At 37.8% G+C, this 15,179-nt stretch overlaps 1 protein-coding gene across 2 annotated transcripts in view; it reads left to right on the top strand.

The window, feature by feature from the left end:
• Nucleotides 1-15,179, top strand: part of NUP214 (nucleoporin 214kDa) — a 94,912-nt gene that overhangs the window by 49,095 nt on the left and 30,638 nt on the right. For both annotated transcript variants that reach the window (XM_012639835.1, XM_012639836.1), the window contains 4 exons: nt 7,182-7,257; nt 8,684-8,762; nt 12,029-12,116; nt 14,847-14,908. In XM_012639835.1, the coding sequence (XP_012495289.1) occupies nt 7,182-7,257; nt 8,684-8,762; nt 12,029-12,116; nt 14,847-14,908 (305 nt within the window). The remainder of the gene's footprint in view (nt 1-7,181; nt 7,258-8,683; nt 8,763-12,028; nt 12,117-14,846; nt 14,909-15,179) is intronic.

Below are 15,179 nucleotides of genomic sequence, written 5' to 3'. Positions count from 1 at the left end.
TACAGTAGTGAGTAAGACATACCAAGTCCATGCTGTCACTGCGCTTGGATTTTAGCAAGAAGACAGCCAGGAAACTACCAATTACACAAGGTTATTTAGTTGGAATATGGTAGGTTCCATGAAGACAAGGACAAGGTACTGAGGAAGCGTGTAACTAGGTGGCCTGATCAAGACTGGGGTTTGGAAGGAGCTTGGTGAGGAAAAGAGATTTTAGCTGAAAATGACCAGAAATTACTAGGTAGAGAGTGGCAAGAAGAGTGTTCTGGACAGTAGTCTGGGAAAGAATAGGGCATGTTTGAGGTGAAGTTGACAGAAGGCCTGAATGGATCCAGTTCTGGCAGGAAGGAAGTGGAAAATGAAGAAAATGGGGCCAAATGAGGTTAGAAGACCTGGGATTTTTGGATTTTGTTCATTTGTTTTTACCAGAACACACCAAACACATTCCTTTTAGAAATTTTCTGTTCATTGATTTTTCAACAAATACTTAATGAGCATTTACTGTATGCCACATGCTGTTCCAGGTGTTGGAAATAAAGCAGTTAACAAAACAGACCAAAATAAAAAACCTTGCCCCAGTCATGGAGGACAAACAATAAGTAAATAAATCAGTAAAATATGTAATATATTAGATGGTGATAGGTGTGATGGAGAAAATTAAAGCAGAGGAAGGGTTTGGGGAATGTTGTCTGGATGTGGGTTACAATTTTATGTAGGGTGGTAGGGAAGGCCTCCTCAGGAAGGTGATACGTGCATGAAGACCAAAAGACCAGAGGGCAAATCTCACGAATATCTGAGGGGAGAAAGCTCCAAGCCCAGGTCCTGTAACAGGAGAATGCCTGGCAAGTTCAACAAAGAGCCAGCAGACCCCTGGTGGCCAGAGCAGAGGGAGCAGGAGGGGGAGAGCATTGGTAGGTGAGGTCAGGGGATATGTTGGTGGGTAACTACCTGTTCGAGTCCCTGCTTTCAGTTCTTATGGGTTTGTATTTAGGAAAGGAATTGCTGGATCACATGGTGATTCTGTGTTTAGCTTTTTGAACTAAACATAGCTTATACTGTTTTACAAAGCTGCCATTGCTGGGTGTGATGGCTCAAACCTATAATCCAAGCACTTTGGAAGGCTGAGGTGGGAGGATCACTAGAGGCCAGGAGTTTAAGACCAGCCTAGGCAACATAGTGAGACCCTGTTTCTACAAAAAAATTGAAAAATTAGCCAGGCGTGGTGGCATGTACCTGTAGTCCTAGCTATTTGGGAGGCTAAGACAGGAGGATTGCTTGAACTCAGGAGTTCTAGGCTACAGTGATCTGTGATCACCAGTTGTGGGTGACAGAGCAAGACCCTGTCTCTAAAAAATGAAAAAGCTGCTATACCATTTTACGTTCAATGTATGAGGGTTCCAATTTCTCCACATCCTCACCAACACTTGTTATTGCCTGTCTTTTTTATTATAGCCGTCCTAGTGGGTATGAAATGGTACTGCACACTCACATTGTGATTTGCATTTCCCTAACGGCTAATTACATTGATTGTTGTTTCATGTGCTTATTGGCCATTTGTATCTTCTTTAGAGAAATGGCTATTTAGATTCTTTGCCCATTTTTAGAACTGGGTTGTCTTTTTATTGTCAGCTGGAAGATTCTTTATATAATCTGGATTCAAGTCCCTCAACAGATACATGATTTGTAAATATTTTCTTCCATTCTTTGAGCAGTTCTCTACTTTCTTGATACGTCTTTTAACAAACAAATTTTTAATTTTGGTGAAGTCTATTTTTTTCCTTGTTGCTTGTGATTTAGGTATCATACTTAAGAAAGCATTGCCTAATCCAGGGTCATAAAGATTTACACCCATACTTTCTTTAAGAGTTTTATAGTTTTAGCTCTTGCATTTATTTAGGTCTTTGATCCATTTTGAGTTAATTTTTATAAATGATGTGAGGTGGGGGTTCCAGTTTCATTCTTTCATATGTGGATACAGCTGTCCTGGTACCATTTGTAAAAAGACTCTCCCCACTGAATTGTGTTAAAGGAAACACACTTGTCATGTTGATTGGCTTTGAATGTTAAGCCCATCTTTGGCAATGATGTGTTGCTGTTTTTATATACAGTTGGACTCAATTTGCTAAAATCTTATAAAAAAATTTTTGCATCTGTCTTAATGAGGGATATTGGTCTATAGCAGTAGTCCCCAACCTTTTTGGCACCAGGGACTGATTTCATGAAAGACAGTTTTTCCATGGATGGGGGCAGGGGGATGGGGTGGAGCTCAGGCCGTGGTGCAGGCGATGGGGAGTGGCTGTAAATATGTAAATATAGAAGAAGCTTCTTCCCTCACTTGCCACTCACCTCCTGCTGTGCACCCAGGATCCTGACGGGCCACAGATTGGTACTGGTCTGCAGCTCAGGAGTGGGGACTGCAAATCTGTAGTGTTTCTTTTCTTATAATGTCTTCGTTCAGTTTTGGTGTCAGAATAGTACTGGTCTTATAGAATGAGTTGAAAAGTGTTCCTTCCTCTTCAATTTCCTAGAAGAGTTTATGTAGATCTGGTATTTCATTGTTAAATGTTTGGTAGAATTCACTAATGAAACCATATGGGCTTGGAATTTTCAATTTCTTTAGTAGAGGTAGGACTATTTAGGGTCTCTACTTCTTAGGTCAACTTTGGTAGTTTGCATTTTTTAAGGAATTTGTCATTTTGTCTAAGTTTTTGAATTTATTGGCATAAAATTTTCATAATGATCCCTGATTGTTAGCAATTTATGAATTAGAATTCATAATGATGTCACCTTCTCCTTTCCTGTTAGTGGTAATTTGTGTCTTCTCTTTTTCCTGATTAGTCTGGCTAGAGGTTTATTAATTTTATTGATCTCAAAGAACCAGCTTTTGGTGTCATTGATTTTTTTTGTTTGTTTTCTACTTTATTTTATTTCATTTTTCTGCTTGCTTTGGGTTTTATTTACTCTTCTTTTTCCAGTTCCTTAAGGTAAAAACTAAATTCATTGATTTGAGATCATTGTTTTCTTCTAATACAGGCATTTGATATTGTAAATTTGCCTGCTTTTGCTACATTCCACAGATTTTGAATATGTTGTGTTTTTGTCTTTATTTAGTTAAAAAATGCTTTAAATTTATCCTTTGGTTTCTTTATATACCTATGGACTATTTAGAAGTATATTATTTAAGCCAGGTGTAGTGGCTCCTGTCTATGATCCCAGCACCTTGGAAGGCCAATGCAGGATTGCGTACCCCAGGTGTTCAAGGTTACAGTGAATTGTGATCATGCCACTGTGCTGCAGCCTGGGCAACAGAGCAAGATCCTGTCTCCAAAAAAAAGAGTATTATTTAGTTTCTAAATGGGGGATTTTTCAGATACTTTTTTGTTATTGATACTTAATTTTATCCTATTGTGGTCAGAAAACATACTTTGTTCTGAATTCTTTAGATTTATTAACATTTGTTTTATGGCCCCAGAGTGGGATCAGCAAGGTTTTTCTTAAAGGACCTTTTAGCATATATTTTAGGATTTCAAGCAATATAGTTTGTCTCAACTACTCAGTTCTGCCGTTGTAGCCTGGATGAACCCATAGACAATATATAAATGAATGGGCATGGCTGTGTTAAAATAAAACTTTATTTACAAAAATAGGCAGCTGGCCTCTGGTCTGTAGTTTGTTAATCCCTGACCTAGAATAACAATTCTCTTGGTAAATGTTTCGTGCACATTTTAGTAGAATATATATTCTACTCTTGTTGGTTGGAATGTTCTATAAATGTTAATTAGCTTAAGGTGGTTAATAATGTTGTTCAAATCTTCTGTATTCTTAAGTGATTTTCTGTCTACTTGTTCTGTCAAGTATCCAGAGTGGTATTGACATAATTGTGGATTTGCCTATTTTTCTTAACAGTTCTGTCCATTTTTGCTTCATGTGTTTTGAAGTTCTGTTATTAGTTGCATAAATGTTTGGTATTACTGTGTTCTTTGATGAACTGACCTGGTTATCAGTACAAAATGACCCTCTTTATCCCTGGTAAAATTACTTGCTTTGAAATCTACTTTTTCTAATATTAATATAGCCACTCCAGCTTCCTTTGTTTAGTGTTAGCCTGGTAGATCTTTTTCCATCCTTTTATTTTAGACTTATTTGGTTCTCTTTATATTTAAGATAGGTTTCTTATAGTACAACAATATGAATGTACTTAATACCACAGAACTATACATTTAAAAATGGTTAATTTTAAGATGGTAAATTTTGTTTATGTGTATTTTACCACAATTAAAAATAATTTAAAGATGAAATGGGTTTCTTGTAGACAACCGCATATAGTGGGTCTTTGCTCTTTTTATCCCCTCTGACAATCTATGACTTCTAATTGGAGTGCCTAGATTATTTACATTAAGTGTGATTATTAACATGTTTGAGTTTAAATATACCATATTGCTATTTGTTTTTATCTGTTTGTTCCATTTTTCCTCTTTTTCTGCCTTTGGATGATTTTTAAATTTTTTTTATTTTTTTAGAGACAGGGCCTTGCTCTGTTGTTCATGGAAGGCAGTCATAGCTCACTACAGCCTTGAACTCCTGGGCTCAGGCAGTCCTCCTGCCTCAGCCTCCCAAGTAACTGGGACTACAGGTGTGCACCACTGTGCTCAGCTAATTTTAAAAAATTTTTTTGTAGAGACTGGGTCTCACCATGTTGCCCAGGCTAGTCTCAAACTCCTGGCCTCAAGTGATCCTCCTGCCTCAGCTCCCTGAGTCACTGGGATTATGGGCATGAGCCAGCACACTGGACTCATCTCTCAAACATTTGTCTGTTGATTTCCATTGCTTTGATTTGTGATCATGCACAAATCTTTGAACATATTTATTTGCGAGGATACTGTTCTTTTCTGTTTGCTCTCTTGGATCATGGTAGAGGTTTCTTAGATCTCATTTGTCAGGGGTTTATTGGCTGATTGCACTAAAAGGCACTTCTCTACTGGGGTGTCATGTGTGTAGGTACTATGAATCCCACTTCTGTGTGTTTGGGGATTTAAGATATCCAGGAGATGTATAGCATTATCACAAGTAAGTAGAACAATAATTATCTTCAATCTAATTCATACATAATTTAATATACTATGATGTCTTATCCAAATTTGGTGTGTAAAAATTTTTCAAAAATTTGGATAAATTGCTGGTTTTATTTTTATCTCCAGTTTCTTTTTTTGTTTGTCTTTGAGAAAGCATAAAAGAGTTTCATTTTCTTTGTTATTCTTATGAGCTAAAACCATTTCTCTAAGCAAGTCTACTATGGCTACCCAGGATTGCTTGAGTCCCAGCAATATCACTCACACATTGTTGTTCTCCATTGGAGATTCAGCAGAGGTGAGGGGGAGGGCACTGTACCTGTGTACCTGCTTGGTAGACTATCTCAGGTGAGCAGGGATGTGTTTCTCCAAAGAGATCCACATTTATAGCTGCTTCTGGCTTCAGCAGAAACATAAAGGGGGTTTTGTTTCATTGAAAATATGCCTATTTTTCTTCTTTCTCAGTCTAATAAAGTCTATGTTGGGAAGGTGTCTGCATCAATCCAGCGAAGAGTCCCTGTGTACTTGTGAGGATTGTTAAGTTGCTTGATAATTTTCTTCTATGAGGCACGGGCCTATTTTTGTCTTTTCTCTTCCAAGTTAATTTTTTGATGGAAAAATATTAATCCTTAAATCTAAGGGGAGTTCTGAAAAATAAAACCAGACCTGTGGATACTACTGATATATATACTGGCGAAAGTAGCTTTTGGCTGAGGAGAAAGCAATTGATTGAAAAAATTGCTGCCGGGAGCCAAGAAATTTTGTCTATGATTGTACTAACAGGTTATTTTCCCATTTATTAACAATTAGATAACTGTTGAAATTACAGTTCCCTGCATACCATGTTCAGAGATAACAAGAGATAGTGAGAGCTCTTTCTGCAAATAGGGGTGCACTTTTTGTGCTGTAGCAAAGGTGCAGGTGGAAATGGAACAGTGGTATGTTTGAACCCCTTATATGTTGACCCACTAGGCCATGGCTATTGGGGATAGCTGCTGTGAGAAGCTCAGATCTCTTCTTTGGGTGGCATGTTTGAGCCATATGTGGCAGCAAATCGAATGTACCCCATAGATCCTGGTGCACATTTTTATAGAGAATCAGGAATTCCCTGTATAGTTTAGAATGGGGGAAGGGCTGGGAAGGGGAAGGGCTTTCTCTTCAGATAAGAAAATTATCTAGGCTGGGTGTGGTGGCTCATGCCTGTATCCTAGCACTCTGGGAGGCCAAGGTGGGAGGATTGATTGAGTTCAGGAGTGTGAGACCAGCCTCAGCAACAGCAAGACCCCATCTCTACTAAAAATAGAAAGAAATTAGCCTGGCAACTAAAAATAAGGACAAAAAAAAAAATTAGCTGGGTGTGGTGATACACGCCTGTAGTCCCAGCTACTCAGGAGGCTGAGGCAGGAGGATCACTTGAGCCCAGGAGTTTGAGGTTGCTGTGAGCTGGGCTGATGCCACAGCATTGTAGCCCAGGCAACGGAGCCAGACTCTATCTCAAAAAAAAAAAAAAAAGAAAAAAATATCTAGTTCTGAATAGTTAGAAATTTTTTTTTCTTAAAATTACAGGAAGGAAATAAGTTTTAAAGGTCATTGCTTTGACTTTGATGCTAAAAACCTAGATTTCATTTTTAAATTGATTTTATTTAATTTTATTTTTTTGGACAGAGTCTCACTCTGTTGCTCTGGGAGTAGAGTATAGTGGCATCATGATAGCTCACTGCAACCTCAAACTCCTGGCTCAAGCGATCCTCCTGCCTCAGCCTCCCAGGTAGCTAGGACTACAGGGACAAGCCACCACGCCCAGCTAATTTTTTCTATTTTTAGTAGAGACAGGGTCTCGCTCTTTCTCAGGCTGGTCTTGAACTTCTGAGCTCAAGCAATCCTCCTGCCTTGGCCTCCCAGACTGCTAGGATTACAGGCATGAGCTACCATGCTCGGCCTAAAAATTTATTCTTCAATCAAAAAACTGTCAAATGAGTTTGGTTGGGGTCCCAGACATCATTTGTATTCTGCCTAAATTGATATCATTTATTAGACAAAAAATTGGCACAAAGATCAATGTGATTTTTACCGAGTCATGGCTTTCCCTGAGTGTACACTTTGTATGTTTTCCAGTTCGTCAGTGCCGTACTCTGCAGCCAAAACACCTCACCCAGTGTTAACCCCAGTGGCTGCTAACCAAGCCAAACAGGTAACTCATTGATTTTTACTTCAACATTCATGCAATGTCTGTCTTTGTAATTGAAAACTCTATTGTTCTAAGTCCTGACTTTGTTTAAATGAACCATAAGTCTGATAAAGATGTGTGATCCTTTCCCCATGATTTATGTCAGTCTTGACATGGTTATTAACCTGAGCGGCCAGTCAGGACCTGATACTTCATAGGCCATTCTTCATAGGCCATTTCACATTCCATGTCTAGAAGTCTTGGGCTGTAATTCTAATACCATACATTGTATGAGGAATTTTGATTTGCATTTTACTTTCATTTAACATTATCTCAGTTAATCCATACAACAGCCATGTGTAGTAAGTAGAACAGATGTTTAGATATGTCTCACTGGTATAAGAAGACTATGCTTGATGCTAATGCACATTCACCACAGTTAGTTAATGGTGGGACGAGAGCTGGGACTCAAGGCTTCTGACCTCTTGTCCCCTGCAGTTTTCACTACACTGTTCAGTGTTATTGTTGGAGGGATAGGTTATCCTGTTTTCTCCTGCAAACCCTATTTTTCGGAGTTTTCATGCATTCAGTGTTGTTATGTCTAGCTTCAGGCTTTTGCCTAATAAACACTGTCACCTACAAAAATAAATTACATTGCAAATTGTTAAATAAACCAGAATAAAATAATAGGGATGGCTGGAAGGTAGATCAAGCTATCTCTGAAGCTTTTCCTAAGAAATCTGCTGCTGCTCTTATATCTCTGAGATGAGTAACTTTAGTCTGTGTTTGAGATCAGAGTTTGAGACTGAACATAACATCAGGACTAGGCTATTGTGAGTTCTCAAATGTCTGTATTCCTTAGTTTACCATGACTTAAAATGGCATTTAAGCATTCAGCATTTGATCTTTCTTCTGGAGGTTTTCATGTTCACAGAGGAAGACACACGGTAAGGCATAAATCATTACAAATTAGTGAAGGAACATTGACTAGAGATGGATAAATTGAACAGTTTTGCATTTAACCTTATTGTAAATTCATTGAGAGCTAGAACCATTTTATTCATTTACTCATTCATTAATTCATCTACCAAGTATTCAGGTGTCTTTTGTGGACACTGGGAAAATAGCCATGAACTGCTAGACAGTTGTGACTCTGCCTTCTTGGAGCTTGCAGAATATTTCCGTTTCCATCCTCTAACGTGATCTTAAAACAAGCGATTGACTTAAATTGAAACTTTCTTTTACTTTTCTCTTTTTTCTTTTTCTTTCTTTCTTTTTTTCTCTCTCTCTCTTTCTTTCTTTCTTTCTTTCTTTTTGTAATTATGCTAAAAAAAAGTATTTGTACATGCTTACTTTAAATTGTATTTTTACATTTACATTTTACATGTTCCTTTTTTGCAAAGGATGCTTAGTGGTTTAACATAAACATTTTGCTTGTATTCTGTTACAGGGGCCTCTAATAAATTCCCTAAAGCCATCTGGGCCCACACCAACATCCAGTCAATTGTCATCTGGTGATAAAGCTTCAGGTCAGTTTGCGTTTTTGTTTGTCTGAAAACAAAGGTAAAAGAAGCACTCCACAATAGAGTTTATTATTCTAGATCACACAGGCAGTTGATGTAGGAAATCAGGTACAGAGATCATATTTGAAAGGCCTTAGCTAATGAAGAATTTCTGGAAAATTAGTGAACCCTTCAACAGCTATGTAGACTTCTGAAATTTTGAGGTTAGTTTGAAAAACTTAGAGCAATAGGAGAAAAACCTTAGTTTAAATTCTTTTCCTAAAAACGAGCGGGAGTATTGTCTTCTGGCTTGCTGGATAGTCAGAGTTTAGAGAGGAGTGGATCAGAATGTTGAGCTCTATATCTTCTACTAAAAGAAATTAAAAATTCTCTTGGTTCACAGTGACAATTCAGAAGCCAGTAAGATATAGAAAGTAAAACAAATTTGTTTCAGTATAAGATCTAAGAGTAGATATATTAAGTCAATATTATAAGATTTTATGGCATCACATGCTTTCCTAGCACTCACTCAAGCATAATTATTCTTAATTAGCTTTCACAAACATCTGATCAAACATTTTTCCAAGACAACTTGAAGCAGAAGGTTTTTATTTATAACCTAAGTTTCATGTCAGTCTTCCTCAGTGTCCCCTTTTGTTGGCTGCTTTTTTATAGCCCACCTCGTTTGGCCTGTATTACTTCCCACTCCAAGCTTCTTGTGTGTTTTCACCACACTCTGAACTCTGGCTTTTCTTTTGATTCGTGCTCTCGAGTGAGTCTTCAAGCAAATTCTGTTAGAAACCCTGAACTTGACACATTAGCAGCCTGCTTCCCATAATCTCTACTTAGTCATGGAATCATTCTCCCTTTTCTTGGTAATCCAGAGCTTTCTAATTGGATAGTGCATTTATCTTCAGTGCAATATTCCTTGCACTTAGAAGAAAACCATTATTGTGTAAGTCAAAGTTGTATTCTAGAATTCGGATTGATGTAGAACCACAGTTGATATCATGTATACTTCACATGAGAAGGAGGTATACAGCACTTCCTAATGTGGGCCCACAGCTTTATGTTAAAAGGAAAATTTTAGTGAAATTGTCAAAGACTTTTGAATCGTTTAGGATTCAAATTGAGACATTTGGCTGGGCGCACTTTGCACCTATAATCCTGTACTCTGGGAGGCCGAGGTGAGAGGATCACTTGAGCTTAGGAGTTTGAGACCAGCCTAAGCAAGAGTAAGACCCCATCTCTACTAAAAATAGAAAAATTAGCCAGGCATTGTGGTGTGCACCTGTAGTCCCAGCTACTCGGGAAGCTGAGACAGGAGGATCGCTTGAGCCCAGGAGTTGGAGGATGCAGCGAACTATGATGACACCACTGCACTCTACCCAGGGCGACAGAGTGAGACTTTGTCTCAAAAAAAAAATTGCAAAATTTGTTTCTATTTCTGACTGATATTTTAGATATTTCTCAAGCAGTCTTCCTGCATCAGTCTCCAGAGTAGCTGGGACTACAGGTACACGCCACCATGCCTGGCTAATTATTCTATTTTTGTAGAGATGGGGTCTCACTATGTACCTCATGCTGATTTGAACTCCTGGCCTCAAGCGATCCTGCCGCCTCGGCCTCCCAAAGTGCTAGGACTACAGGTATGAGCCACCATGCCTGGCCAGAAGTTTTTGAGAGATCATATATCCTAACATTTTTCAAGGACTTTATTGGGTAGTTTTTGTCACTCTTGAAGTTAATCAAGGAAGTCTAAGGGACTTTGCTTCATGCACATCTTAGGTAAGTAGTGTGACTTGCAAAGAAATTTCTAAAATTCAGCATTCAGTGATGATCATGAATCACTCTCTTTGACTGCTAGGTGTTTACTTCTGTTTTTACTTGCTGGGTAGTCAAGGTTTGGAAAAGAAATTTTTTCTTTTGGTAGGAAAACTTCTCTGAAAAATAGTAGTTAAGAGATTGCAAAAAGTTTGTTTTTAAGAAAAGCATTTCTAGTTCTCCTATTAATTAATAATGAAAATACCTTCATTGTGTTTCTGATCATAAAACTATTATATGTCCACAAAAGGTCTATGGTGTAGATATATAACATAGAAAGTGAAAGCTGCCCTATAAATTCCATGTCTCGGAGAAAACAATTTCATGTATAACTCTTAAGATTACTTCATTGTTGTTTTTTTAAAAAAAAAAAAAAGACATAGCCTATATCTACTGACTTTGTAACCTGTTTTCCCTTCTCCACCCCTACTTAAAATGAATGTCTTGATCATCTTGCCAGCTTTAATGCATCTGCCTTATTCATTTTAATGGCTGCCTATGACTTCATTGAGTAGTTGCACCTGTTAAGTTTTACTAGTACCCTGCTGATAGTTTAGGTTGTTTCCGATTTTTCAAGATCATAAGCAAGGCTGCATTGAACATCCCTGTACATACTACCTTGTGTTCCAGTACTTTTAAGGAGAAAGTACTTTTTTCTTATTGTTTGATTTAGTTTGGTTTGATTTGGGATTTAAAAATGTAGTTTTCCTATTCTCCTACCCCTTTTAAAGTAGAGCAACAGGGAAAAGATGGAAAATTATACCCCAAACTATTAGTAAATATAGTGCAGTTGAACATGGGGAAGATGTGGGGTACACTTTTAACTTTCTCCAGGTCTCTATATTATAACACTCATGTATTACCTCTGTAATTTAAAAAAAAAAGAAAAGAAAACTTAATTTGTTAAATACCGAAAAATCTATAGAAAATGCAGAAATATATATAGAAGTAAATAGGCAGCCTTAAAGCCACAACTAGAAATGTTTAGCTTATTAACCTATTTCTCTTTGAATTTTTTTCCTTCAGCGTGTGTTAATTTCAAATAATTATATACAGTTTTTTAATATATGTATATACAGTATATACATGTATATACATTATATACAGTTTTTAAATTTTTTTGGCATATCCTCACATTATAAGTGTTTTTCCATACCACTGAAACCAATAAAAATATACTTTTAAAATTTTAAGTTTAAACTGCCCTAGAATTATTTTGGTATCTTTTCTGGAAAGGAGTGTGTGGCATGCCTTAAATTGGAATTAACATTGACAGAGCCAAAGAGCAAGTTCAGAGACCTCCAGCATAAATTAGGCAACATGCTCACTCCCCTTGGCACCTGGCCTGTCACAGAATGCACGTGAGGCCCACAAAACTAAAGCTGTGGCTCTGAGCTGCAAGGAGTTACAAACTGCAAGTGTTTCTAACTGACTTTTTATAATGTTCTTATCTTTTTCTGTGATTTCAGGGCCAGGGACAGCCAAGATAGAAACAACAGTGACTTCAACCCCATCTGCTGGGCAGTTCAGCAAGCCTTTCTCATTTTCTCCATCAGGGTCAGTAATGAATTTAGGTTTTGTGGCAAATTGCTTGCAACCTATAGATAGCTTCCCCAAATCTTAAAATCTTAGATATGTTTATATGCTTCTTGAATGTGTCTGAACCCAAAGTTCTTATCACTGCAATAATATCTGATCATAGTAGCAGTAACTTAATGTCCTAATGTAAATCTTTTTCCCCTTTGTGGTTCAAGTTTATATTAATACGTGTATTATTACATATTTATTTGTTTTGTTCTTTATCGTAAGCCTTGTTTTCTTTGGGTAGTGGGTCTGTGAAATTCTATAGTTTAGCTTGTCACACTAAGATATTTTCATTCTGACACCATTTGGGGGCTAGATGTGACAATTAAATTGGCTTCACTGTATTGAGAGTTGGATGTACTAAACTCAGAGAATGTAATGAAAGACTGTAGCTGCTTGAAATTTTGGGTTCATATAATAGGAAGGAATCTGCTGTTTCATTTTTTGAAAAATAATGGTGATGACACTTGTAAAGTTGAGTCATTTTAAAAATGAAAGAATCTTCTACATCTCATTCCAAGGTAACTCTTTGTTAACCTTGGAGTGAGGGTGCCTGTTCTATGTTATTTACAAACACTTATGCCGTAACCTGTGTGAGCTGCCACAGCATTGTTCTTGCAGCAATGGAGTTAGACTCTGTGTAGCTGAGATCAAAACCTGTCAAAAGATTTTTTGTGATTGAAGTGTTCTGCATTCATTTCCATTAGAAAAGCCTCTTAAACCCCTTCAGTTTATGCCTTTATAACTGAAATCATGTTAACCGAAGTCTCTTCTTCCTAATGTCAATATGTTTCTTGAGTGTCCTTCAGCCTAATGTGTTAAAAGAGGGTATTAGAATACAATTCGAGGGGGAATGTTATATGTATTTTTTCTTTTTTTTTTTAGAGAGAGGGTCTCACTCTGTTGCCTGCTACCCAATTGTACAGATTTTATTTTATTTATTTATTTTGAAACATAGTCTTTGTCACCCAGGCTGGGGTACTGTGGTGTGATATTAGCTCACTGTAACCTCAAACTCCTGGGCTCAAGCCATCCTCCTGCTTCAGCCTCCTCAATAACTGGGACTATAGGTGCGCCACAATGCTTGGCTAATTTTCATTATTTTTTTGTAGAGGTGGGGATCTCACTGTGTTGCCTGGGCTGATCTCAAACCTCCAGGCCTCAAGCAATCATCCCACCCCAGCCTCTCAGAGTTCCAGGATTACAGGCATGAACCACTGTGGCTGGCTGTATTTTTTCTTTGTTGTAAATCATTATGTTTTATACTTCCCAACGGTTATTTGGAGGAAATTTTAAAGAGGAGTTCAATGCCAAGAACTGTTGCATCCTTTACTCCTCTTCCCTTTTTTAAAGCTGGAAAATTTTGGGTTATTGAGTGAATGGCTTGCCTCTATTAGGTAAAATTTCTTTTCTTTCTTTCTTTATTTATTTATTTTCAGACAGAGTCTCACTCTGTTGCCCAGGCTAGAGTACCGTGGCGTCAGCCTAGCTCACAGCAACCTCAAACTCCTGGACTTAAGTGATCTTTCTGCCTCAGCCTCCTGAGTAGCTGGGACTACAGGCATGCGCCACCATGCCTGGCTGATGTTTTCTATATTTTTGGTTGTCCAGCTAATTTCTTTCTATTTTTAGTAGAGACGGGGTCTCCGTCTTGCTCAGGCTGGTCTCAAACTCCTGAGCTAAAACAATCCGCCCACCTCGGCCTCCCAGAGTGCTAGGATTATAGGCGTGAGCCACCATGCCTGGCCTATTTATTATTATTTTTTAATAGCCCCTCATTAGTCAACTTAATAGGTAAAATTTCTTCACCAAATTTGAGACCTACTAATAAAGGGTTTGTGTGTGTGTGTGTGTTTTTAATATGATAAAATCTTTAGCACATCTTCCAGGTGGTCTTTGTCCATTTGAGGAAGGCAATGATGGATACAAAAATAATCTGAATTCTTACATTATTTACTGCATTTGATATACTTGGTTTCTTACATTTTAAAACTCTATTTAGTTTAAAATCTGCTATGTGAGCTTTTATCACAGTGAATGCTCTATTCTGGTTCATACTTGTCCTGAGTTTTCTTCTTTGGCTATGGTATCTTTACTTACAGTGTAAAGAAAATGTACAGAAAGGAGAGAGGAGATGGTAAAAGGAGTCAGAAAGTTTTTGAACCATATTTTACCAGCCCAGAATTCAGAGCTCTGTCAAAATGACCGGGCTTCTATTTTATTCTATTCATCATCTGCCCTAGCAGTGCAGGGCTGTCCAACAAGCTCCTTGATCTTGGGCCGGGTTATGAGAGGCTTTCCCTAATTCAGTTGCCTCTGCCTTGCCAGAGCTGCCTTACCTTCACTATGCAGGCCATCTGCTCTGGCCACCATTCCCATGTGCATGGTCCTTGTATGTTTCTACTACTGCAACTTTGCTTTGCTTAGAATAAGTCCCCACCCAAACCTCTACCATGGAAAGCCCAGCCATCCCTCCAAGGCTTTTCAGCTGCTACTGTCTTCTTACCTCACCCACAACTGCTTAGAGATCTTGGAGTGGCTTTACTGCTTCTGAGATACATGGTTTGAGTCTATTGTTTATCTTCTAGACTGTAAAGTCCTTGAGGGTAGTTTGTATGAATGAATTATAAAATCGAATATTATAAAAGGCAATACTGTGCCTTAGGTTTGTTCCTTTTTAACTTCTCTTTTTCCACTCATTAGGACTGGCTTTAATTTTGGGATAATCACACCAACACCATCTTCCAGTTTCACTGCCTCTCCAGGTACAGTGTCTGCTATATAGCATTACTTATGTGTTTCCCCTAAACAAATGCAGGTTATTTTTATACAGATGTGTTGACATTTTACTTGCTCCTGAGTCTTGTTTACAGTTTCTGCAGTAAAGTTTGGTGTTGATAATGTCTGTTAGAAATAGGCTCAATTTAAGACACTGATCTGAAGGATTTCAGTCCGTTTTCATGATTAAGAACAAGGGATTTGCTTCTGTAAAAATCAAGGCTGAAATCAACAGTTAATTTTTTTTTTTTTTTTTTT

The sequence above is a fragment of the Propithecus coquereli genome, unplaced genomic scaffold (assembly GCF_000956105.1).
Source record: "Propithecus coquereli isolate 6110/MARCELLA unplaced genomic scaffold, Pcoq_1.0 Scaffold142, whole genome shotgun sequence".
In the NCBI taxonomy this organism is placed as follows: Eukaryota; Metazoa; Chordata; class Mammalia; order Primates; family Indriidae; genus Propithecus; species Propithecus coquereli.
This window is presented reverse-complemented; position numbering and strand designations above follow the sequence as displayed.